The sequence below is a fragment of the Ciconia boyciana genome, chromosome 3 (assembly GCF_034638445.1).
Source record: "Ciconia boyciana chromosome 3, ASM3463844v1, whole genome shotgun sequence".
In the NCBI taxonomy this organism is placed as follows: Eukaryota; Metazoa; Chordata; class Aves; order Ciconiiformes; family Ciconiidae; genus Ciconia; species Ciconia boyciana.
Window position 1 is genome coordinate 85,292,722 of NC_132936.1, and position 26,809 is coordinate 85,319,530.

At 39.9% G+C, this 26,809-nt stretch overlaps 1 protein-coding gene across 12 annotated transcripts; it reads left to right on the forward strand.

Annotated features, from left to right (window-relative positions):
• The first annotated feature begins 191 nt into the window (after positions 1-191).
• On the forward strand, positions 192-26,809 carry EDARADD (EDAR associated via death domain). Of its 12 annotated transcripts, XR_012041592.1 has the most exons (8): positions 8,691-8,959; positions 13,434-13,495; positions 15,236-15,275; positions 18,219-18,334; positions 21,184-21,229; positions 23,757-24,553; positions 25,775-25,820; positions 26,365-26,807. XR_012041592.1 is itself a non-coding variant. In XM_072856424.1 (7 exons), exons 3-7 carry the CDS (start codon positions 13,493-13,495, stop codon positions 24,131-24,133), a joined length of 582 nt encoding a protein of 193 aa, XP_072712525.1. In that variant the 5' UTR covers positions 192-665; positions 1,048-1,146; positions 13,434-13,492; the 3' UTR covers positions 24,134-26,808. The 12 variants fall into 12 exon arrangements, 10 of the variants coding, with proteins under 10 accessions (XP_072712525.1, XP_072712523.1, XP_072712526.1 ...); XM_072856424.1 differs by lacking the exon at positions 8,691-8,959 and adding exons at positions 192-665; positions 1,048-1,146 and having other exon boundaries at positions 23,757-26,808; XM_072856422.1 differs by lacking the exon at positions 8,691-8,959 and adding exons at positions 192-521; positions 1,048-1,146 and having other exon boundaries at positions 23,757-26,808.

A 26,809-nucleotide genomic window follows, 5' to 3' on the forward strand; every position in this document is an offset into this window, starting at 1 on the left:
TCCCGGGAACTGTAGTCCAGGCGCGCGCGCAACCCCCGCCGCGGCAGGGCTGGGGCGGGGCACGGCGCGGCGCCCAATCGGAGAGGACCACGCGCGCCTCCAAAACAAGAGGCGAGGGAGGGGCTGCTGGGCGCGTGCGCGCGGTGGGGGGCCGTGCCCGCGCGCCGACGCGTGAGAGCGGAGGCAGGAGCGGGGCGGTGGCGGCGGCGGCGGCCAACGGTGCCGTCATGGGGCGGGTGTCATCCGTGCGGCCGCTGCTGGCAACGTGCCGGGGCCGGGGCCGGGGCCGGGGCCGCGATAGCCCTGCGCTACGTGGTGGCGTTAGGCTGCGGCGCACCCCGCAGGCTTCCCCGCCCCGCCGCGCCTTTGGGCGGGAGGGGGCCGCCGCCGGGAAGTTGAAATGTCCGGTGTTTACCGGCGCCCGCGTCCAGCCTTCGGCCGGGTGTCTGACAGAGACAAAAAATACTTCTAGAGACTTCTCGTCTTCCTGCTGCTGCGAAGTGCTGGGAAGTGCCCTAGAGGTGAACTGTGTTGAGTGTTTAGAAGTGGCTTTTTTCTTTCAGGTTAAACTGCCCTTTTCTCTTCAGCACAGATTCTTTCATGAGAAGCTATTTATATAAAGATGGGCACTCGTCATTTTTTTTAACAGGAAGAAGTACAGGGAGGTAGGAAATACGGCTTTGCCTTGTCTGATTCTCTTACCTGTTCCCTTTGAGAGCAAGGCTGAAAGTTAATGGAAAAGCAATAGACTCTCCATCCACTGGCTTTTTTTTTTTTTTTCTTTTTTTAGTTGTAACCCACACACACCCCTTTTTCAGTGGAGGCCCAGGCTACTGTGTAGCAAACTGAAGCCTACAAGACGGGAACAGAGTGCTTTCAGATGTAGTTTTCCGTTACAGCTAAGATAATGAAATACTAAGTTGTGTGGAAAGAGGCAGTCCTGTTTCAGGTTCCCCATCCCATGCATCTGAGCTAGCAGTCCTGAAGTTGCATGTTAAATCAATTCAGCTACTTGATAGATTTTTGGTTTTTTTTTTTTCCCCCTAGGGATAATTTTCTGCCAGAGCAGCCAGCTGAACTGACTCACTGTATGTCTGCTTCATCACTCAACCTGATCCAGAGGAAGAGGCAAGGGCACATATCCTGGTAGGAAGAAGAGAGAGTAGGACCATCCCTTCCAGTGGCTGCTTGCTGTTAGATCTGTTTAGCTACACCTAATTTTATTTTATTATTTATGAATTTTTTACTGCCCCCTTAGGGAGAGTGGTTGGCACTTGAGAGGTTGAAAGTTATGGTATGACATCAGTTGAATTTGTCTAGCTGTGCTTTGCCAACAGCTGTTGGAACTGGTCTAAGACTGTTACTGCTGCTTCTTTTCAGTTCCTTTCAAAATCTTAAAAAAACCCAAAAAAAACCAAAAAAACCCCCCCAAAAAACACCAAACCCAAAACACAACAGCTCAGAAACAATCTTTTGCTCCCAACAGTTAAATGTATATATGTCATTCACTTCCAGAATTGCAAAATTTCATATTTCTGTGGGAAAACATGAGTGTTGCACTGATTTCATGTGCAGGGTTGCTGGAATTAGGATTTTATTTTCAATCCATCTGCTAACCCAGGTTCTTCTTACTCCCTTTCAGTTAGAGGAGAATACTCCTTTACTGGAGTATGGAGATAAGCTTTAAGGTTGAGTAAACTATTTCGGAGAGCTTAAAAATTTTTAGATTGGCCGTTGTTATTTACTTAAAAATTAATTCAAATTAGTTTTCCATCATATTTGTCCTTAAGTGCCAGTATGTCTCAGATTCTGCATTGCCAAAAATGGCTTGAAAAGATGAAGGATCAATAGCTATGAATTACAGAGACCATGAAATGGAGTAGGCAGTAGTTTTATAGTTTGGTCCCAGAGAGTTGATGTAACTGCTCCTTCCTTTCCTCTCTGGAGTACAGGCAGTAGACCTGTCATTTGGGAAGGATTAAATGAGAATCTATTCCTACTTTCAGCATCGGTGGACCAATAAATTTGCTAGATATTTGAGAAGAAATGGCAGAACAGCTAATGTTTACATTGCCATGGTTTGCTCTCGCTATCAGTACTCTGTACTTTATCACAAGTGGGTTGTACTTCTCACAAAGGAACTGTTTCTGTTTAGCAGATTCAGGTGAATTCATTGTATTTGTTTGCATTTTATAGCTTTGATTCTGGAGGAAATTTTCTGTCATGAATATTTTAAAAAGCCCTTAAACCTTGGAAGAATCAAGCACTTGCACTGTCACACACTTGCACTGCATAAAGGGCTATGCAAATTAGATGTAAACTATCATATTTTCTAAGTTGTCAGTTTAGAACATTTTGTGTTAGTTACAGAAAGTACTTTATTTCTTCACTGCTGACACAGTCTTATCCTGCTTGCATCCTGCTGACACAGTCTTATCCTGCTTGCTTGTGGGTGTCAGTCTCTTCTCCCAAGTAACAAGCGACAGGACGAGAGGAAATGGCCTCAAGTTGCGCCAGGGAAGGTTTAGATTGGATATTAGGAAAAATGTCTTCACCGAAGGGTTGTCAAGCATTGGAACAGGCTGCCCAGAGAAGTGGTTAAATAGCGTCCCTGGAGGTATTTAAAAGACATTTGGATGTGGTGCTTAGGGACATGGTTTAGTGGTGGACTTGGCAGTGCTAGGTTAACAGTTGGACTTGATGATCTTAAAGGTCTTTTGCAACCTAAACGATTCTATGATTTTATGAAAAGTCAGTAGCAGTTTAGGTTTTGACTGCCATGTTAGCAGCATAAGGAATTGGCTGTAGAAATGTATAATGAATAATTTTAAGAGGAAAAAAAATAAATTAATTCCTTGTATGCATAAGTATTCTCTGCTATACCAGAGCTGAATTTAGCTTAATACAGTTTTCTAAACTCTAGGGTATTTTCAATCTTATTTTATGTTTTAGTGTTGATTTCAACCTATGAATGCTGCTCTGCTAGTGGTATAAAATGTTTTAAAAAAATGTAAAAATCCTAATATAGGATTTCTTTGTGAAATCAATTTCAGGAAATAGCTGCAGGAAGAAACAGTCTTACAATTGCAAATGAAACCTAACAGCATATTACAAAGCTGGGAGTACCTACTAAGCCTGTTTCTTTTAAAGAAATTTGCCATGATGTTATAATATTTTAGCAAGGGCTGAGGACAAGGCTTTACTGGGGAGAGGGATAATCATAGTTTACAGCTTCCTGGGCTCATGAAAAGAGTCTGGCATATATATTTAATTTTTCAATGTACATGTACATTGTACAATACACATGCTTGGCATAAGAACAAATATCTTCTGTGATTTCATAATATGCATTGCTGTTAAAAATGTTGACAGTTTTATTTGCAAGCTCTAACATTTTCTTTCTATGTGCAAGCAAAGAAAGCCTTGAACACGGGAACTAAAAACATTATTCTGTATTGGTAAATAAGAGTTAAATGATGCACATCAGAGTCACCTCTTCCCCATCACAACATTGTTCTCTAGAGTGGATGGAGATCTGGATGCACCAGAGGGTGATGGATGGTCTTTTAGTAGATACAACAAATCTGCAATTACCAAACTTGCCTCTGGCCTGCAAAGAGGACACAGTGGGAACTGAAACTGATAAAGTCCTGCTACTTTTCTTGTATTAGCTCCATCAGTGCTTTTTAGTTAGCTCTTATTTACCAGAATTGAGCTTATGCACTCTGGTTGTACGCAGAAATCATGATTTGTGGTCATCAACCATGTAAAAATGTATCTTAGAAATTATTACGGACCAATTTAAGTGAATGAACAGGCACAACAGGGTGGCTTCACGTTTCACGTTAGGAGAAGCTTGGTAAATCCTAGCTGCTTTGCCAAGTTCACGAACTAAATTTCAGTAATCTGAAACGTGGATTTCTGGAAATTTTTTGCCCTTGAAACTTTTGCCTTTATTTATTTTTCCAAATTAACATCTGAATGAGTCCTTTCTAAACTTAGGAGAGTAAACCAGAGGAATCAATACGTCACAAGCTTCTGTTTAAGTCTGGCAAACAGCAGCGGTGGGAGGGCAGTGCCTGTTGAGCAATGGAACACCTTGTGGTAGCCTAGTTATGAAGATTTGATGATACAGCAAGGCAAAGCTGTGGGTAAGAACTTTTAGTAAACCACCTGACGTAAGTACAAAAACAGACAGGTAGCGGAGCACGTGAGTTCTGTGGTCTACCAGGCCTGCTATAACTGAAGAACTTGTGTGCCCAAAACCCTGTTTTATCCAGCTGTCTTTAGGCTTGATACAAGTTATTATGTTTCCTTGCAAGTCATGCCACACTGACATGCTGTTCTCACCTACTGATATCTGCCTTAAAACCACAATATAAGCTCAAGTAAGAGGCAACTGTTGCAAATAACTTTTGAAAAGTAGCCATGGATGTCTAGACAAATTAGAAATGTCAGGACTATGGCCTGTAAATGGCAAAACAATAGGTCAAATTCGGTATAGTGAAAAAAAAGAAAATTTTAAACATAATTTCATACAGCAATATCTTCACAATGAATATGAGGAAAAAGAGGAGAAAGAAAGATAGAATGCGGTAAAAATAAAGAACAGCAAAGTACAAAGAAGGAGTACCTTTTTTTAAAGTTTTTGTAGGTGGTGAAAAATTAACTACAAAACTTAGCTATACACCTGTATCCTCGTTCCTATGTTTCATGTGTGTGTTATAGTTGAATGTTAACAAACTGCACTGCGTAGTGTATGACTGCAATGTCTGAATCAAGAGTACAGAAGTGAAGTAATCTCTGGAGTCTTACTGTCATTCCTATAGTACCTATCATTTTTGATGAAGGAATGCTAACAAAGAAATTTGTCTACTAACTCTGTCAAACTTCTGAATAGAGCAGGTGCAGATGAACATAAGTAATTGTTTAAAAAAAAAAACAAAACCAAGATTTATGCACTTGCACTTTGTGTGTGTGTGCTTATCTGTCAACAAATCCGATTGTGAGGTAGAGATCTGAACTAAATTATTATACGTTTTATGGAAACAAGCAGCCAGGCAGGGGGACCCTGCTAATGCCCCTGCAGAGGGATAAACTGCAGCCTGAAACCAATTGTATTAGGCTCAGTTTCAATATGTCAATCTAGACAAAGCAAGGTTTCACTGTTTCTGTGGTGAGTGTTTGACTTGGACACAGGACAGCTCCCGGAGTGGTGGAAACATTCCCATATCATGCAGTCCTATAAAGCAAACAAATTGTCCACAGGCTTACATAAGATGGTCTAGGTGTGTGTCATGTCTTACATTTTCTCCATATAATGTTGTTTCTGTCAAATGAATGTCAAAATTGTGACATTCCTGTACAACTGTAAAAGAACAAACTGATATAATTATTGGCAAAGAAAGGAGTTTTAACTTTTTAGCTGCTGGTTAATTATTCCTACTCCAAAACTGTCTCAGAATTATAAAGAACTGGCCTAGCAACACACTGTCAGCTGCCAACAGCTGAAAGCTGTCTATATCTGGGAAAGAAAATGCAGGGAGATATTTCCTAACTCTACTGAAATACATTAGAGGTGAAGAGCTTATGTTGAAACAGAAGTATTTTACTCAGTATGAACTTCCTTAAATAAAGATGTTTAAAAAGTATAAAGCAGATGAATGAGGAAGAATAAACCATGCAATATTGGCAGGCCCACAATTACCATGACTATTAGCAACCCCTGTCAGGGAGGGGAAGATTACTGTTCCACTGTATTAGTGGCATTTGTGACCTGGAACAGAAGTTCTTTATTTCCATGGGGAAAAGCTGTAGAGGATCAGTTAGAAAAAGGTTTTATATCTTCGTGTGGGGACACAGCAATAATATTTTGCTGGGCAGGAATATATTGTCCATGGCAGGAAAAAGGTTTCATTCGCAGCCTTGTGCTCAGAAGGCGGGAAACTCCTTGAGACTGTGGGTTAATTGCTATTTCAAAGAATAAACTAACTGGCTATGTATTACCAGATAGTTTGTAGATCTTTCAGAAAAGTCTCTGTCCTCATCAAAGATGGCTGTTTTTTTGATGGGGCCAGGAAAGGGGTGAGAAGAGGCATGTGCAGACTTGATTTGTAAAAACTGTTTGAAAATATTAATTCTGTATTTGAGTGGAAATTTACAAAATCCTGAACTCTTCACATTATCATTAGTTACAGTGGATTTGGCAGCTTGCAGGGTTACAGCAAGATAAGACATAGTTTGTACTTCAGAAGAGAAATTTGATTAGAAAGTTAATCCACTGTTTTAGAGAATGCTGTTGCTTAAAGTTATCTTATTCTGGATTTAGTTTTCATGATACATTTATATTTAGTTTTGCCAAAATAATTGCTGGCTTTCTGGACTGGTCCGTTAGTTAAGTAACAAACAAAGATTTCTATATCACTCATTAAAGAATGGTACGAGAACAGGCATGCAACAGCCAAATTAATCTGTACTGTTGACAGTGCTCTAGAGATATTTATATATAATTGCAGGCACCTCCTTCAGTACTAGGAAAAAAATTCTTAAATTATGATGACTAACCTAAGTTTTCAGGCAGTAATGTTATCTAGACTATTGGCTTCTATTATTAAATTCCATTATTTTAAAGAGTTCTTTATGAATAATTTGTTAAAAAAAAATGTTTCAAATCGAGAAGCCAATGCAATTTACAGATATGCTTTTAAAAATACATGTTTTTTAACAACATTAACCAGTTTTGGCTGCTGGCACAAGTGTTGTTCCACTAAAATTATTTTGTTATTGTTTACTAAAATAATTTTAATCCTAATGTAGGAAGATTTCAGGTTGTAAGTTATCAGAAGAGTAAATGCCACGCTGATGGTAAAACCTGGCTTAGCCCCCAACACCAATGCTTTGTATGTTTCTGCAGTTTACAGCCACCTCTGTAACAATAGTACCCATGGGATATTTTGGATGATGTTAATGGATACATTTTTATATAGATTATACGTATATTTATCCAAAGTTTTTGTAGTCACTGACTATATCTACTTCAGGGGTTAAAACCAGTAGTCTTCAAGCAGCACACAGAGGCAATGTATACATGCAGGTCCTCAGGGCAGACACGACATTCATTTTATTAAGGCATAAATTTGGCAGGTTTAAAATCCAGATTCTTAGCTCTACTGTGCCTTTGTCAATCCTTACAGTTATAGGAGAGGCTCCAATTATTACTCTAGAATTTGTGCAGATCTGTATTGGTAAGAATACACTTTCTCTGCCCTCTAACTCTCAGCCTTATTATCCATCACCAAAAATATTGTGCCTCTAAGGACATCTAGGGAAACATACAGAATCAGCAATTTTATTTCTAATTAGACTTGGTGTTACCCTTTGAAACTAAGAAATACCTCCATTCTTTGAGAATGAGTTTCAATATTAATGTGGAAGCAGAGTCAGCCCATACCACAAACGGCCGGACTCCAATGACACACCTAAAAAAATACTTCTTTGGTTTTTACACATTATGAATTACAGAAATGTTGGTGATCTGTTAGCTCTGCCTTGGAGATTAAGATATATATATGTGTTTGTGTGTCTGTATAACCCAATGACAAAACCTCCATTTATCCAGGTGAAATAAGGGTGATGCTCTGAATCTTCTAAATACCATGTCAGTACTCTCGCTGGTAGGATGATTTAGGTGTACACGGTAAAAGCTCTCCTCACAAAGACTTGCTCTTTTACAAGAATTCACAAATTCAGTAACAGAATCATTGAAAAACATTAATATTATTGATCTTAATGAAATGCCAGATAGCAGGATGAGCCACTGTATTCAATCTAAATTCTGAGAATAAGAGCAATTTAATCTTTATCACTTTTTTTTTTTAAGATTTGTAACATGCATGAGAGATGGAAAATAAACTGTGGAAAAGCACTAAATTTTTAATGCTTTATGGACCAAAGGCTACTTTTAGTTACTCCAGTGTAAGCCAGTTGACTGAATTGGAGCTCTCCCAGTGTAACAGTAGAATTTGTCTGTAAAGTTACCTCGTTGATAAATGAGTAAGGTGGCTAACACACAAATGTGGTCTTTATAATGGCAAATTCAGTTTCTTTTGTTTGCCAGTTTCTTTTGTTTGTATTGTACAATAAATAGCAATAGGTGATATTTCTTATTCAGAAAGTTATTTCCTGCACAGATCCCTTTTAAGAAATCTGTGTTACTTTAAGTATATTGAAACCTTAACTGAGAGGATTTGCCAGAGATGACAACAGGGACCCAAAGCAATTACAAGCAAACATTTGACATCATCACGCTATTGGAAGTTCCTGTAGCATAAGAGGATGATTTTTAAATATTTGGGAAAAACCAGTGCAGTTTATGATTGTTGCTCTGCAATACTTGGGTTCTTAAACTCTACCCCCGCAGTGTGAGCCATCTGCAGGTGCAACTTAAATCCCGACCGCGACCACCTTTCTCTGTCTGAAGGCACTTATTTAAGCGTGTAAATACCTGTCAGAGCAGGAGCGCGAGCACCTGGTTTTTATACTGCTGAAGTACCTTTAGGTCCAAACTGGTATGACTCGATGAGCCGTAATACGCACCCTGCGTCTGCGTTGTTAGTGAAACACGGAGCGTTCATACAGCGGAGCACCTCCCGCCCGGGGCAGTTAACCCCGCGCATCGGCGGCAGAGCGGTGCTTCCCGCTGGCCCCGGCGGACACCTCTTCCACCCCGGCGGGAGCCGCGCCCGGGACCGCCGGGGGTGGGACCTTCCTCCCCGCGGAGGGCGAGGCCAGGCGAGGCCCCGCGCCCGGCCCTACCTGCGGCGGGGCTCCGGCAGGAAGGGGGCGGCGCGGCGCGGCGGGGCGGCGGTTCCGGGCACGTCGGCGGGCGCCGCTCGTTCCTCGTGCTGGGACCCCGCCGCCGCCCGCCCCATGGCCGCTCCGCGGGACCCGCTGCCCCCAGGTGAGGACGCCGCCGCGGGGAGCCGGGCGGGCGAGGTGCCCCGCGGGGCGGCGGGAGGGGCGGTGGCGGCTGCTCCCAGGTCTCCCCGCGGGTCCGGGCAGGCGCTGCGCGGGGTGCGGCCCGCGGCGCCCTGCCGCCCCGCTCCGCTCCGCTCCCCTCCCCTCCCCTCCTCGGGCGGGGGTGACCCGGGGCCGCGGCTCGTGGGAGCCAGGTAAGGAGCCTAGCCCCGGCCGAGGTGAAAAGGGTTTGTTGGTCGCTCCCTTCCCCCTCCGCACACGCTAATTAAGCATGGTAATAACTTATCATGTGCTCTGCTGATGTGATTTAGTGCAACTTGTCTTGTCAAGCCTGCTCCAGCGTTTAGCGTGTAAGTTAGCTCGTGCTTGCTAACAGCACGTTATAAAGCGTTTTCTTAAAATCCCAGACGCCGGGTGCTTAGGAGGCCCACACTCTCTAACTTACATGGCTAACGGTGCAAATGACTTTTGAGTACCTCATCTCAGGTGTGCCAGCATCACAGTTTTTCCCTATCTATCTGCTCAGACAGTGACAAAGTTTTGAGTAGTTAGCAGTAAACAAAAATGCAGAAGTGCTGATGGACTTAGATTTTTCAGAGAACTGAATATTCTAATATAATTTGCGGTATTTCCTCCTCTTATTCAAATGGGAAACTCATGTGCCTCTGGTCAAAGCACCATTGTTGATTTGGGTTTAATCAAAGGGTTCATCTCTATGAACAACATTAGTATGAGGGTGATCGCTTTGTTCGAGTTGTACTAAGTTGTACTATTAATGTGTATGCCCTGCCTTGGCGTGAAAGAGGTCTTATATGTGTATGGTTGAACTACATAACTATAATAGACCTTACATGCTTCACTCACTACTGGTGGTGTCAAGGCTGTGTTGCAGGGAAAAAACTGTAACAGAGGGGAATACCATCTCTGCTACATGGTGCTTTGTGAACCCCCTCCTGCTTAAAGGTCAAAATGCTGAGGTCTCCAAAACTTACCTTCAGACTTCCTTCCAATGCAAGGACGAAGAGCAGATGCAGGATCAGAAGTTTGAATGTGTATGTGTATATACATCTATACATCTGCGTATATATAAAATTGGCAAACTGTTCACACTGGTAAGTGCACAGCATTGCATCCCCGTTAGAGTAGCAGTATTGAACAGAGAGAAACGGTGGTGCTGGGTACGAGTCTGCTGCTCCTGTTGCAGACTGGTTATACTGGACGGGCTCCGGCAGAAGAGCCACGGCAGCCGCTGAGCAGTCAGTGTGCAGGTGCTGGGCGGCAGAAAGGAACCCTGGGAGCAACCATCGAACCTGACTTACATCTATCAGAGTCAATTTCCATGTGCTGATTTATGTCCATCCGAGTCAACTCCCCTGTGGTTCCTGGCAGAAGTGTGGGGAAGTAAATGTAGGCCAGTGGCTGTATGCTCTCAGTGGGGAGTATGATGATAGTGATTTTTTGGAGGGATCCCAGATAATGTTGTTATCAAGCCGTCTGTCAAAGTAACGATGAAGTCAGACGGTCTGCACTGAATAGTCAGTCAGATGATACCTGTATTTCCTGTTGGCCTTTCAACATGCAAAACTGTGGATGTTTTACATTTGAGATAAACAGAGAACTTTCCTCCCTGCTGTTTTGTGCACCTGCATCCAGCTGTATGAGATGAGCTGCAGACTGCTGTGGGAGGTACGTGTGGGCAAGAGAGAGGGGACGTGGCATTTTAATTGCCTTAATCACATTTAAATATTAAGTCCATGGTTTTCAAATTATCTGCCAACTATCAATGATCAACAAGACCGTGGTGAATCATCTGTAGCCAGTATGTGGAGCATTTATCCTTAGGTACAAATATTTATACACATACATGCCACTTATAGGAACTGTTGGGACTTGGTAGTGCTCTACAACCTAAAAAACATGGAAATTGCTGTTCTTCATAAAGAACTAGAAAAATAAAAGGGAAGACATTGAGGCACAGGGAAAGAAATACAGTTTAAAAATATTTTTCAGGATGGATACTAAGTAAGAAAGATGCAGAGTCACAGATTCTCGGTGACTGTGTTTCTGTGTGAGACCTAGAAAGCAGAAGTCGATTAAAGGTACCACCCTGTACCCCATCACCTCTTGTAGGGTCACCCTGAGGTCTGTCAAATCCTTATTTCAAATGCCCGTATTCTTGGAGCTTCTTCCATTTTTTCAGTGCTTCCCTCTGGATTATGGAAAGTAAATAATAACCAGTGTCGCAATGTACCTGGGCCATATCTTGGAGATGTGACAGAAGGTAGGGGATGAAGCCCTTACCATAGCTACAGCAGCCACCAAGGTTCACCAGGGCATGGACCTTTTGTGGGGTCTGCTTTCATCTACCTCAAGGCTCCTCTTATATTACAAGGGCAAAAGAAAGTTTGGTTTTTTGTTTGGGATTTTTTTAAACTCAGCAAATAATCCATAAAGAGGAGCTGTAAGGCCTCCAGAATAACTGATGATAAGGTGCATGCTTTGCCACTGGGTTTGTCGGGTCTTTGCTGACAGTGGAGAAACAGCGAGACTAGGGATGCCTGGGCTGGCCTTCTTCCCTGGAGCCTTGCTTTGGCTCCCAGTAACTCCTCCTTTTTCAGCTTTTCTTTACAGGGTGGGCTTCTCTCTTTGACCCAGCTCCCTTTCCAGTTTTTTCACAGCTCTCCACTACAGTTCCCACTTGGATCCTTCATTTTTGGCCCTACTCGTGCAATGTCTTATGCCAACTTATTTTATTTTCTCATATCCCAGCCTGACTCCCACCCTCTCTGCATTTGAGTTGGGAAGCTTATGGTGGTTTGTGCTGGCCCGTGCCATCAGGGCAGGCTTTATCCAGAACGTTCTGTTAATACCGTGTTTCTGGAGCAGGGATTTATTATTTACCAAAAAGGGCACATGTGACAAGAATATGGGGTTTTGGTTTGGGTTTTTTTTTCCTCTCCTGCATATGCCTTCCTAAACTTTGCACTGCAGCATGAACAGGCTCATCTGAAATTTCAAAGACCTCTGCCTTTGTAAAATGTTCAGTGTGTCTGTGTGCAAAGGCTGTGGTCAAGCCTTGTAGATCTGACCCCTCTGATCGTGTGCCACCTGCCTGGAGAACACGTGTGGTCTTCCTGTGGGCACTAGCACTGAGAAAGGCTGCTCTTGGCATGGCAGAGAGGGGCTGGGCACCACACTGGACACCCAGGAACTGCTGCTGATGGGGCTGCCTCACTGAAGCAGGAGGGAGAACAGCTCTGGCCTGGAGCCCTGGGGCTCCTTCTGTCCCGCCGCTGCTACTGTTTTTATTTTCAGGCCTGTTTATTGTACTGTCGTCTTATGCTTTAGCTTGCTGTTCTATTGTATTGAGTAGATTTGTAGGAGCAGGCCCCAAAATAAACAATTATGCTCTTGGTTGGTTAGAGTAGTGTCTGTGTAACTTCTATGCTATTTTGGGGCTCAGTGTTTATACTGGGTGTTTTGGAATTCATTTCTGGGACTAAGTTGTGTTCTAAAATGCACTGATTTCTATATTTGGGAGAAGGTAATCACCTTCCAACCACCTCTTTCTGGTTACAGTTGAAAACATTTAATGTGTTCTTGGAGTAAATATAAGGACTTTTAGAATGAGAGTGACAAGAATGGAGTGAAAATCCTACTACATAATTTAAAATGCTTTTAAGTTTTTGAAAACGTGATACTTATCAACAGAAGAGATTCCTTGAGGAAACGGGATGACGATGTTAAATTGCAGGAGTGGTGCTGTGAATCCGGACTTCTGTATGAGATTTGTTTCAGGTTCTCTGTGCACTTTTGGTCAGTGCCCCACTATTATTTGTCAATTTAGCCATCGGTGCAGAGGGGTGACATTTAATGATTCACCTGCATGTGCTTTGAAGTTTTATTTTTGTATCCTTTTGATGCAAATATAATTGAAGTTTATGATTCTATTGTATAGAAATAATTAATGTTTACCTCAAATATATTTTTTTATTAGGTTTCATACTATGGTCTGCTGTTTATTATAGTATTAATTTTTGTTGTAGTGGGTATGTTTACTGTTTGAATTATTGCCCTAAGGAAAAAACAGTGCTGCCACTTGGAGAACAAAACTTAGCTTTTAGCAGATTTACTGGATTTTATTCTTTACTGCTGAATTGTTTTGTGTGGGTTTTTTGTTTTTTTTTTTTACTAAAAAAAAATTAGAATTTTCATTTAAGTCTATCTTTTGTTAGCTTAGAGTTGGGTTTCCTCGTTGCATGTAGTTTCTCATCTATGTACTAGTAGCTCTGACATTTTCTAGTTTGTCCTGGTTTCTTGTGGAAACATAATTTGACATAATGCATGTAATGGCTGCATAGCTATGCTTTATCTTGGCCAGACATAGAAGCAAAATATGAATTGCCAGACATAAATATTTTGAGGATTATGCAGTGATGAAGCTTTCTTATTTCTAGTAGATCATGGAGCAAAAGAGCCGGTGGAGGATACGGATCCAAGCACTCTTTCCTTAACAATGGTATGTGTTTCTGGTCTAATACAGTTCGAATCATTATAGCTCTCTGCACTTATGTACTGTAGAAGTGAGCTAAAACATTCAAGGATGTTAACTCAAACTGTGAGTATATACAGAGTTTTGCTTATTTGTATGATTATATAAACAAATTTTAGTTTACTAACCTTGTGCAATTAAACTGTAAATAAAAATACCAATAGGTACGTAAGCTGAATTGGATGGTATCAGCTGAGCTGTCCATGGGATAGCCTCTAGAAGCTATGACGGTACCATTTCTTTAATTTTAAAAAACCCAACAACCGAGAAAGATTGGTGCTGACATTCTTCTGTCTGTATGAGTTGGAGGGATGAGAAAACCCACCTAGGGCTTAAAATTTTGATTGTACTAAGTTATTCCTTCCTTCCTGTACCTGTTTTGTCTGATGAGTTAAAGTCATGGAAAGGTAAGACCAACCAGCAGTGCCTTACAGCAGGTGTGGGTGAACCTAGGGAGAGACCAAACGTGTGCTCTAGTGCTTGCTGGCAGGGTAACACTGTTTATGGCAAGTTTTTGTGTCTTAGGATATTAAACATGCCAGTCTTATGCTGAGACAGGAGTATATCAGGTAAAAGTAATAATAAGACTCTGTGAAGTAATAAGTAATAATAAGACTCTGTGAAGTCTTTAAGAGTTTTTCTTTTTAATGTTGCTATGGATTGTTTACACTGGGGAAAAGTTGCAGTGCCGTGTAGCCCAGAGAAGACTGTTGTCTAATCTAGTTATGTAAACAGATTGAAATGCTTTGGTTTATTTTATGGATGGCAAGTGAGCAAGTTATTGCTTTGCCTTGGTGTTTTCTTCCCATTTTGAAGCTTTGCAACAGGGAGTCAGCATCAGGAAACTCTGAAAATTTCACTAGTACTTTAAATGCTAATCCTTCACTGGGATCCATTATTGCAGTCTGTGTACATGCATTTGTGTTGGCAGGTGTTAATAAAAGATACAGACTTTGTGATTGTTTTTGTGGACTGACTAAATTAGATGCTGTGCTTTGCTAAGGGGAGTTTTTAAAAGGTGGGGAAAAGTTGCTATGTCTGAGGCAAAGGAAAGTTTGTTTATCTCCCCCACTCCCTTAATTTAAGATGTCTTTAATCTGTTTGCTTGGTTAGGAGCTTCTATAAAAGCCACACCTACTTTTACATAAGGGTAGGGGTCATAGGGAAGGAGGTGCATTTCAAGTATAATAGTAAGTTATAACATGCCTAGAAATCAGCCACTATCCCCTTAAACTCAGTAGTAATAGTTTTCTATTGCATCTTAATCAGCTTTTTAATTTTAGAGCACAAGGGAAAAATATTTTTTTCTTTCAGTACAGTAACATTTTGGTAAAAGCTTATATCTGCTAAAAGAGCTTTTGAAGTCATCTCTATTCCTCCTGGTATGCATTCCCTTTTCTAGATTATTGTACTACTTAAATGCAAAATTTCTTTCCCAATCTCTGTTTTTTCACTAAAAAGTAATACCTTTAAAAATACTGCAGCAAAGCAGCAATCTCTATTACTTTTGCATGTGCTAATCTTTTGCATGTGTTAGTAGCATCTCAATTCCTGCATAAGAAGAGTGTTACTATGTCTGATTGTAGACAGATCAACTAGTAGCAATGTAAGAGATGCAACTATAATTATGCACTTTTACATACTCTTTCTCCAGCACAATTACGCTCAAAATAACAAACATCTGTGTCTCTTGCCTTTTTGTGACAGACTGAAAAATATCCTGTCCAAGACACAGGAGTACCTAAAGGTATGTATTGTGAATTCTGTCTATTCAGGTGTCATAGATCTGTGTTGTTACATGCAATAAAACCATTGGTGTTATCCAACAGATTGAAATACTTTTTTCCTAGATGTTTATGTTTTAAATGTAGTGTCGTTTTCTGTATTTTAAGGTCAGTTTGGTGTATATATATAACTTTTGAAATTTCCTTCCAAAGTTTAGTTTTGATCTACAAGTCAGTCTAAAACTATCATCAGAAGATCTTGGTTCTCAGTCTGGAAGGAAAATATAGTGATGCCATCAAAAAACAGTGTTCAGAGAACAGATGGTAGAGACGTGGTAATGTTAGAAGGTGGCTTTGAGAGATTACCAGTGCCTTCAGGTTATCAGAAATATAATCCAGAAATACCTTCCAGGTCTCTTGCCTCTGCATTCTCAGCCCTATAACCAATTAACTCTTTATGCCATCCTTTACCTTCAGCAGTTATTAATACCATCTACTTGGGAATCCGATATAGGTCCACTTTGCACAAGTTCCTGCCTCTCCTCACTGAAAATGGAGTGAGGGAGTGCAGGTTCTGTATTGCACCGAAGTCAAACACTTGGATTACACAGTGTGCGTGTCCCCTTTTGGTTTCCTTGACATGTGGGATGGATTTTTTTGTCATCCCAGGCTTCACTGTTGGCTTTTGTCCAGGGAATGCACTGGCAGGGGCTCAGTTGAGGAGTGCTCTGCAGGTAGTGTGTTCTCCATCCTGTGTTGCATAGCAGGTCTGCAGCGGGGACAGACACAGGAAACTATGCAGAAGCTAGTCACAATGGAAACTTTTGCTGAGGAGCATGAGCAATATACCACTGGGGTTAAAGAAAGGTTAGAGACTATTTTGGGGGCTTGAGGGAGTCAGCCAGAGGAAATGAGCATCTTCTCAGAAGCGCTGCTCAGTAGGGAAGGAGAACATGGGATGAAAACTAATTTGAAATCATAAGCTACTTTCTGTTTATTCGCAGCCAGGTGGTTTGTTCCTTCAAAATTGTTTATTAACACTAAAGCAATTTCTCTGTAACATTCTTTTCCATGTCCTGTTTTTTATCTCACCTGTGACATCAGGTCCCCCTCAAAATTAATTAGATAAATTCCTAAATTTCAAATTTGTCCAAGTTGTTTGAAATCTGAGATTGCATGTTTTAAATGCATTTAATTTAAAAAGGAAAGCTGAGAGGAAGTAGGAATTTCAGCACTTCCTGTAGAAAGGAAAGGAAATTAACTTATTTTATTTTTAATTTTAGCTTCTGCTTCCTCTTGCTAAGTGTAAAAAGATATTAAGTACTAATATAGCTTGACATTTCCCCTTTAGAGTTGAAAGTGATGCAAATACGTCTTAATATTCTGTTCATTTCTGTGATTTAATTTTTTTTTCTGAGAACGACTTTTCATAACTATTCCTATAAAAATACAGACTTAGAAATATGAATCTGTGAGCTAAAAAGTGTTACAGATGTGCAGGTCTGATTCTGTATAACACAATTATGTTTGCTTCAGATATAATGTTTGAATAGACAGTACATTAGCTGGGGGTGGGGGCTGTTTTGTTGCTTTTATAAGTCAATTAATTAATGGACCATTTTGGGGCCATAACTTATTAAAGTTCTTAGCACCCTTTACCGATTATAAATTAAAGGTGAGTTGAGGGAACTTTTCATCTTGCAGGACTAGGTTTAATGTTTACATCATGTTTTGATTATAATTCTACCTCCACTCAGATATAGAACAAATTTCACACATAATGTTTCCACATGAAGTGGAATTTTGATGCCCATACTCTGCATTTTCAGCCAGACATGTTTGATGATCATGATGATGATGATGATGTTGTTGTCCCTGGACCTACAGTCATAAAGAATAAAGATGACCCTTATTAAACATTTACGCTGCTGGGGGTGGAATACTACTTGGCTTTAAGTTTCAAAAGTCTTATAAAACCAGAAAAAGAGGAAAATCATTATTTTGGAGTTTTTTCTTGCAAATGTAAGGATGAATTATTTGATTCAGATCAATTTCTTGAGTGAGATAAGGAAATATGTCTTCTTTCTCTTTTCTGATGATTCATAAAGATAATAGCTGTTCTTTAATGAGATCTTACCACTAAACAAACAGCAAATGGAAATGTACCAGCACTACAAACATAGTCACCACCACAGAGAGTTCTTGTGTGTAAAAAAGTGTAGAATATAACCTCTTTTAAGCTCGTGTTAATGGCTGGTCAGTACCTGACCCAGGGGAATTATGCAAATGGTTCGATGATGAGGACCTTATTAATCATGCAGAGTGAAATTTGTCTGTTTGCACAAGGTTCACAAAGGGCTTATGCATCCCTTGTACCCCATTTTGAGGGCTGAAGTGAAGCTTGAAAGTAAATAGTTTGTGCTGTACTGGAGAATGTTGTGCTTTTCAGTAGACTCCCAGGGCAGTTGATAAAAACACTTTGAAACAGGTTATTTCAGTGCTTCACAAAACTCCCGTGTAGTAGAGATAAGTAGGATGAGCGAGCCTAATTCACAAAGGGGCAGAATAAAAGGTAAATATTTGTGTAGTACATATTTCAGCAATTATCATTGTAAGTGTGATGAGAAAAGCAAAGCAAAATGGGATTAATTGATTTGCAACAGTCGTCTTCAGCCTACTTTGATGTATTGGTTTGGTTAATATTCCCTGGTCAGCTTTCTGAAAGAACATGACTCTTGCTTCAAAAATAGTGTAGTGTTTGTTTAAAAAACAATTGCTACACTAATATCTGATCTCTGCAAGGATTATTTTTCTTCAGTCTCTGCCAATTTAATATTTTGGGCTTTTAATCCAGCATTTCCCAGTGACTGATCATGATATGGAGTTACATTTTGTATGCTAGGCACCTATAATTTATGTTTTGCTAATTTATAGTCTTGCTATTTAAATTTGTATTTGGGTGGAAGACCAGTGTTTCACAGTCTTTGTCTTAGATGAGGAATACCTAACAGATCAAGTTACATTGGAAATTGCATCTGTGAACATCAAGACCCTTACATCAGATTCTGGCCTAATCCAACAGGTAAGAAAAATGACACCTGAATGCGAACTAAGTTATTGCTATTGATTAAATAAGTATGTTAACAAAGAAATATTTTTTCAGACTGTATTGGGAGAACACAGAATTACTCAGTAAAACAGACCAGAAATAGGCTCTCTTTTCAAGAGTTCAATGAAGTGAGCTTTTGTGGAGAAGAGCAAAAGAAAAGTTATTCAATCATTAATGTGTACTTTGTAGTTTAAATAGGTTTTGATTAGTGTGTAGATGCTCTGAAGAAGAGCTGACAGAGTTAAGGCTTTGTCATGCATGGTCTCCCTCTTTCCTGCTGAAAATAGAGCCAGGGCAGAGAATAAGTGAAGAAGTAAGGAATCCTAGGTTTCGGACTCCTTGTGTTTTGCCCTTAGGGAGGCATTTGACTGTTCTGCTTTGACTTTGGGACACTGCTCTTCTCCTAGTGGAAACACTCTCCACTGTGTGTGAAATCTTACGTTGCCATATGGTGGGCAATGCTGAGTGACCCCCATGCTCCATGGTTACCATCTTTCAAGTGAATGTTGTTTGCTGAATTTCAAATTGATTCTCTTTGGGTTGAGTAGAAAACTTGGAGAAGAGAAATGAATGAGCATTTTCCAGCGAGACAAAGAATTAAAAGGTGTTCCTTATGCCAGAGTCCCAGCTGAATTTCATTGGAAACAAACATGGGTTTGGTATGCATTTCACAGATGATGGAGGTAATGGTCTCATTCCCATCATCAAGAAGAGAGCATTTATTGCCAGCTTAGAATCACTATAAAGATATTTCTGTGTATTAGGGTGTTAATGGTTCTACAGAGCTGAAAAACTTTCTGCTTATCTTCAGACTGTGCATAGGTTTATGGCTTTGATTAGACCTGTAGAGGTTGATTGGATTTTAGTTGTGGGCAAAAAATATTCTTGCTTAATACCTTCATTTCATGGGCAGTAGCACTACATTGTCTTATTGCAATTACATTACAAGGAAATGATCTTGAATAAACCTGAGTGCATCTGACTTGATAAAAGGGGATAATAACTGATCAGTAAAAATACAAATTTTGAAAACAAATGTATGGCACAGGTAAGTATCCCTGTTTTTCTTTGTACTTTTTGCAGTAATAGCTACTCTTCTTATTTTTTTTATCACAAGACATGAGTATAATGATACCTCTTAAAGGCATTTAAGTATTAGCTTTCACAATACTGTTTGAACTTTCATGAATTCATAAAGTCTGGGAAATGTTACTGAAGCTCAGGACAGCAACATAGCTATTGCAAACTAAGTGAACAGTATCCACTTTTTTTTTCCTTTCATTTTTATTTGCTTGTTTGTGTGTTTTGAAACAGATCTCTGGGCAAGCTCAGCTGTGATGGGCAGTTCCTCATTCTCCCAATGAGTTACCCTTCTGGGGATTTGCTCCTCAGGGCTCAGTAATAATGTTCTACATTTTTAAGGAATTTATGGAAATGGAGACAATGACTATAATCAGGATCTCCAGATTTCATTTTTCTTAAACTTTGGGTGCTCACATGTTGCCATGAAGGCCAAGTTCATGTTTAAAAAGCTCTGTCCAGGGAAAGCTTACGTGGTGCCAGCGGAAAAGTAAACTACTAGAAGATAATGGCAAGGATTATTCTGTTGCAAGTGGCATGTGCAGTGTTAGATGTCTCTTGAGCAGAAAGCAGATGTTTTGTGCGGTGAATTGATGTTGCATGTGTGATCTTGCAGCTTTCAGGGAATAAAGAAATGCTGAAAACAGCATGCGACTTTTTCCCTTCCTAACGAAGTCTTTAAATATTTTGGAGATGGTTTACCTTCTTTATAATTGGACTGTGAATGTATGCATGTTCACCACATCAACTGAAACTGCCTATATTCTATTGTTAGTGGATTTCTTAGTAAAGAAAGTGTAGCAGGTAGCAATAGATATCTTACTACACTATATTGTTACCCAGTTGACTTGTGTTTGCATGCACAGCCAGCAAAATGTTAAGAAGCCTGTGATAGTTTTGGAAGAATGACGCAATACAGAAAACCAACAATACTTTATTGCAGCTATCTAAGGGGAAAATCCCCTTCTGCTTTCATCTTTAAATCCTCAACAGAAGAAAGCTATTTCACCTGGCTCCACACCCGTGTAGTTAAAGTACGGGCAGCTGCAGTTTCCCGCAGTTCTAGGATCAAGGTGCTGTCCTTCCAGTTTTTAGATGTTGCTGTCTAAATAGTAGAATTGAAATGTTACGTGTGTTGCAGTCTCAAGCTGCTAAGTAATTTCATTACATTTAATTAGCAGGCAAAAAGCCACTGAGGGAATGTTTACTTCAAACAGGAGGAGGGTTAGACGTGAACCAACAGAAGTGTTCAAGTCCACCTGTTGTCTAGAAAAGCTTCCTATGTATGTAAAGGAATCTGTAAAAAAAAAAAACTCCTCCGCTTTTCCTAGATCAATGAAACAATCCCTTACTGCTGCATGTTACAGGCAAAATTCTCATTTTTTTAATTACAAAGCATTTAAAAAATCTTTTTAATCAAGCCATATGAATTGTTGAACAGCTGTTGAGGGATTAAGAACAAATTATTCAGAAGATGTAACCCCATATCATATCATTATTAAAGATTACATTATTCAGTGGATACAACCAACAGGGCAGTTTTATGAGCCAAAGCATGAAAATGCTGCCTGAAAAAACTGCAGATTGTCAGTAATTCCTCAAAACCAGATATATTCCCTATCTGACTTTACAAGTAGCTTGGGATTCTTCTAAGTAATTTCCTGCCAATTGTAAATTAGCCAAATAGTTATTCTGGTGTTCAAATACATTGTTTTGATTTATATTTGTTTTCTGCTTTGTAGCCGGAAGACAAAGACACGCAAAACCATAGTGATGAATCACTTTCAGGTAATATGTCAGCTTTACTGTTCTACATATTTTATTCCTAGATTTTCTTTGAAAGTACTTTATTAAAAACTGCTATTTGTTATAACCAAGAACTGCCTGGGTAGTCAATGCTTGTGGAGCTCATTTCATTACCAGTGTCATTTACAGCTTCCTCTTTGTTCTAAAGGTGATGGTGATCAATAATGCAGACCACACAAAATGCGTAAGTTGGGCTTTCCAAACACATCTAGTACACCCACCTTTGGAAGAAATCTGTCAACAGCTACCTGGAGAGAGCAGAAGCTGGCAGTGGGTGGTGGGGGCTTATCCCATAATTGTAGGAGCTCAGTGGGGGGGTGGGATCTGTGTACAGCCTGTTAATCTAACAGTGAAAAACTGAGAATTTCCTGTTAGTAAAGAAGCTTGTCCTATCACGTAGCATTAGGATCATGCAATTAGGTGGGTACGTCGTCATTTGCTCATCAGTGTCTAACACAGGGCATCTTAGAAAAGTAGGATTCTTTATAATGTTTTTGATAGTCTGCACACAGTATAGCACAAGAAGCAGGTTGGTTTCATTTTGTTTACCTATAACCGTGCCCTGTGTTTTCTTTACCCCTTCTTCCCTGCTTCTATTGGAGGATAAAACTTACTCTGGCATCCTTGCAAAGCAAAGTAAGATGAAATTCAGACAGGATGCTCTCCTGCCCTTTGAGCTCAGCCAGAACTTTGATTGGATTACATTCATTTTGCTTTGTTTGCCTAAATCTTGGTATGAGTGAAGCAAGCAAATTTTGTCTCACTTCAGCAAGAGTTTAGGGTGCACAAGAAGAACAGAATAGTTCACATATGTATTTCTGTAGAGAACAGCTGCAAGGCCTGTGGAATACCTGTGAGCAAAGATGTCACCAGAACATATTTCCCCTTAACAGGGAATCTAAGCATCTGTCTGCAGCAGTGTTGTTGCTGCACGTCCTAACTTGTTGAAAACTTCAGAAGTTGTCTTTGGCCTGCTAAAAAAGCAAGCTGATGAGCAACACTACAAAAATAACAATAGCCTGTTCTTCCCTTAAAAACAAAAAACGAAGTGCATGCAGAAGCTACATTCAGCTGAGTTGCTTTTATCAGCACTAATATTCAGAATACAAAAATCACAATTTAACAGTCTTTCTGGCATTTTCACACAATCTGACAATAATTACTGCAAATAATAAAAAAAAAACCAACCCTAAACAAAGAAACCTTAACAGATGCTGTTGTCTGTATGAGTAGGTGGCACTGGGTACCAGATTTGCCCTTTGCCAGAGATACAGTTCAGGTCTCTTAGACCAGCACTGATCCAGCACTTGTAAATTGTGTGTCACTGTTTTCTGTTGTTGTTTTTAATCACTCTTTTGATTAATATCAGTTTTATTATTGTAGTATCCCTTTTTCAAAGAGTTTTATCCCAAGTAAGACCAGTTACTTCCCTATTTCAAGCTGTACAATGAGGCTGGAGGGCAGAAGCTTTAGAAAGTGCTTCCAGGCTGCATCCATTATCTTACTACTCTTCGGACATACCAAATTCTCCCTGCCTTCAAAAAGGAGCAGGGAGAGTTAAGGTCGTTTCTGCAGCCAAAATGCTCAAACAATGCCCTACACCACTGCAATGTTAAAGGTCTTAGTATTAGTATTTAACTAGAAGTATGACTAGAACTGGTTTCTACATGCTTTTACGGGTTATTAATATATAATATAGTCTGATAGCACCACATTGTTCACAATGTTGGGAAGATATTGACTGTTGTGTGTGGGAGACCTCTAAATGGTAACTTTTGGTATTTGATGCAGACTTTAGAACATATCACCACCTACTTCCAGCAACTTGGTATTTTTATTTTTCTCACACATGGAGGAGTATGGACTTTATTCCTTTCCATAATGTACATTTAAAATAGGCTTGCTTGGTAGAACAGGGACAGCTTTTATTGTAAGAGCCCTTACAAAGCAAAGGAACATTTCCACTTTTTCATTGTGTTAAAGTACTAGATGTTAGTTGTGTTTGCAGCTGTCAGCAGAGATTTTCCTGGTGCAAATATTTCATGTTGTTATGAAGGCAGCAGCTCAGAAGTGCAAAACCTTTTCCTTCATCCTACGACATATGTGTACAAGATGCACATAATGCGCACACGATCCTGTTCGTAATGTAAGCAGGGGTTATGGCAGATTCAAGGAAGCAACGTAGTTCCCAAAAACAAAAAAGGGGAGTATCCCAGCTCACACACTGGATTGAATTGCATGCCTTTTCTGTAAAAGTATAAATATGGTACTTTCAAAATTACTGTCCTTTTGATTATAGCCACTGAGCATAGTGAAGAGAGGAGTCTTAGAAAGTTAATTTCACGAGTACTTCATAAGGAAAGGCATTACATATCACTATTCTGACTTTTTCAGAAACTATTCACAGGAACTTAATACTCCTCAACCCTTTGTGCTTTTAACTTTTTGTTCCTGGTGAAACCACACCAATAGATCCTAACTTCTCCCCATGTAATGGTTTTCACTGCAGATCTCAAGAAAACCTGCAAGGAAAATGGCACCTGCTCCTTGTGCTTATTCCGTGCACCGACCATCAGTGACATGCTCAATGATGAGGACTTGTTGTACACAGTGAGGCTAAAGCTGGATCCCTGCCACCCAACAGTGAAAAACTGGAGAAATTTAGCAAGCAAGTGGGGCATGACTTATGATGAATTGTGTTTCCTTGAACAGAAGCCCCAAAGTCCCACCTTGGAGTTCTTGCTACGGAATAGTGACAGGACTGTGGAGCAGCTGATTGATCTCTGTAAATTTTATAAGAGAATTGATGTTGTGAAAGTGCTGCTGAAATGGGTGGAGGAGGAATGGCCCAAGAGAGGGAACAGAACTTACCAGAATGACTTCTAGGCCAAAGAAAGTTGTTAGTCCATACATGTTAAACGCTGGGACTAGCTGCCACTAGTACATGGGAAGTTTCCCTTGCAAGAGAGAGAGAGCTTGTACTGATGGTTTGTATACTGTGTAAGCTTTATGTACTGTATACACATATATATGTTCTGTCCCCTCAGAGTTGCAAAGATAACCTTCCAAAAATGGATGGAATAATGCAGGTTGTGTTCCTGAGTCTACAAATGCCTTCAGTTTCTTTGCTGCTGTTTGTAGGCTTCCTAAGCAGAAGAGGAATGAAAGAGCCACTGGTTTTATTGCAGCAGTTGTGAGCCATGTCAGTTGTGTGCTGTTGCTATTGGGAAAGCCACAATTAGAGGGCAAGTTTCTTGGCCTTTCTGGGAGCCCTTCCACAATTTTATATGGTTTACCTAGTAGAAGGTGAGGGTGGTTTTTTTTCTTACTTTTTTTTTTAATTTTTTTTTAAGCTTTATGACACTGTTTTTGGCACAGAACACCTCAGTGTTCCAAGCAGCAGTTTGGATATGCATGTTACAATTAATTCAATGTTTCAACATCACATTCAGGCAAATTAAGCTTTAAATCTCTTTTATAAGCAAGAATAGATGTTAAACAAAATAATTATTTGCGTACTTCTGCATCATAGGGCATATATTTGCTATAGAAGAAATCATGCAATTCAGAGAGATTTTCCAGCCCATAACCACTAGGGACCAAAAAATCCAATTAAAATGCTTTATACTTAAAATTACTTTCCAAAGTTTTGAAGACAACATACACTCTGAGTGCACTTACCTGTTTCTCAGATGCCTCTTGCTTTACAGCGTGAGGTGATGGCTAATGCCTCACTCACAGTATATCCTTAGTATTGAGTATAACTTCCCTTTTCACAGGCTGTGGTTTTCTTTACAGTCCTGTGGGTTGACCTACTTTCTGTCCCACACCAAAGTAGTTACACACTTGTGTGAAACTAGCACAAGTTTATGTATTGATTAAAGCCACTCTAATGGGAAATTAATTAGGTGAATAAACAGGTGAATTAATCTACAGTCCAGGTGGATGGTTATTAAAGCACTTATAGTGGTTTAGACTGATGTTTCTCAAAGAATTTTGATACTCTGATTACGCTGTTTACTTCTTAAAATATTTTAGAAATTGGTCTTTTTCCTACCATTCTTCTGTGTTCTAATATTTTAAAAAAACTCCTGAAAAATCAGTTGTACAATATGATGTATAAAGTACTTAAGCTATAGTGCCACACAAAAAAAATGTTGTGACTTAAAAATATTTCTAGTTGTTACCCTTACTAAAAGCATCTCAGACAATACTAATATGTACATAGGTGTATATACCAGAGCACTGGTGAACAGTATGTCAAGATGTGGGGCAAAACTAGAATGGGGTACAGGTTGATGCACTGTTTACTTTTCTAAAGTAGAAATTACTAAGAATTAGTAGCAAAGTTGAGGGAAGACTAATGCTATATACTGAGTTTCTTACAGTTAGAGAATGAAAAGGGATCTCTAGTAATACTATACTATAGATACTGAACGATATGGTTACAGAGGAGCTAGAAGTAAAGACTAACATTTTCAATGTCAGGCACTAGTTCTGGGGTGACATAAATTACCTTTATTTTAGTGACTTCAAGAAGCTGAAGATCTAGTTTCAAGGTGAAAAGACTGACGTAAGTTTGATGTTTGAATTTTTTCTTTTTTTTAAAAGCTTGTGGAAGACTGGAATTTTTAATAACTTTTTTTTTAACCATTCCTCAAAAAAGCTGCTACTCTTCAGAACAGTAAGTTTTCTAGCCATATTTTGAAGAGGAAATTGTACTGCTGTATCTTGTTGGGGCTGCAGTTCAAATGTTTCATGTTCCTCTTCTAGGAACAGGGGTTTCCCGATAGATGTCTGTCAACTTTTGCAAATAATATTCCGTCTTTAGTTAGGAGATCTAGAATCAGCTTTGAGGACTACTGCTGTGGCTGGGCTGCCTGCTATTTTCAATTCCTACAGAGGCATCCACTGCGTACGTGCAAGTAGCTGATAATGCAGCTTGTCCAACATAATCCCTATACCTTGGGCCTACTAGATGCATGATTTAGGATCATGTGCCTCTGTGTTAAGTTGTTCTGAGTGATGAGTGCTGGCATGTATGCCAACAGCTTTTCTCCCCCATAACATAGCACAGCTTTATGTGTGTGGTATTATAGTATGCTCTGCTTTGGTAGATCCAGTTGAGCAAGGAGCTGGAGCCCCCACCTAAGACTCACAACGGGAACGTGAAATGATGCAGCAGCATTTCTGAATCAAGATGTTCAACTGAAAGCTACTCCTTTTCCTGTTTTCTGGCTAAAACTCGTAAAATTTTGAAGAAACACTCTTGTCTTGTGGAAATGAGTTCTGATCCCTTGAAGCTCTTGAAAAGTCAATATCAGCTGCAGGGATTCATGTCTGATGGAAATAAAGCTGCTTCTGAGAGTTCATATGTGGATTCTGTATAAATTCAACACCGAAGGTTGAAAATGTTAGCCTTAAACTTCATCACACACTGGATTACTCATTAGTATACTTGAAATATTTTTTCCTCTTTGTATGGCATGAATCGAGATGTACATACTTCTTTTAGTTTTTTATCTATTAACAAGATATTGGGTCTGAGTATTCAGTTATTCT

Coding starts and splice junctions, on each gene's coding strand:
- EDARADD (XM_072856417.1), top strand. CDS start 8,929: ATGGCCGCTCCGCGGGACCCGCTGCCCCCAG. Junction 13,496..15,235: donor GCACTCTTTCCTTAACAATG/GTATGTGTTTCT, acceptor TTTTTGTGACAG/ACTGAAAAATATCCTGTCCA. Junction 21,230..23,756: donor TAGTGATGAATCACTTTCAG/GTAATATGTCAG, acceptor TTTTCACTGCAG/ATCTCAAGAAAACCTGCAAG.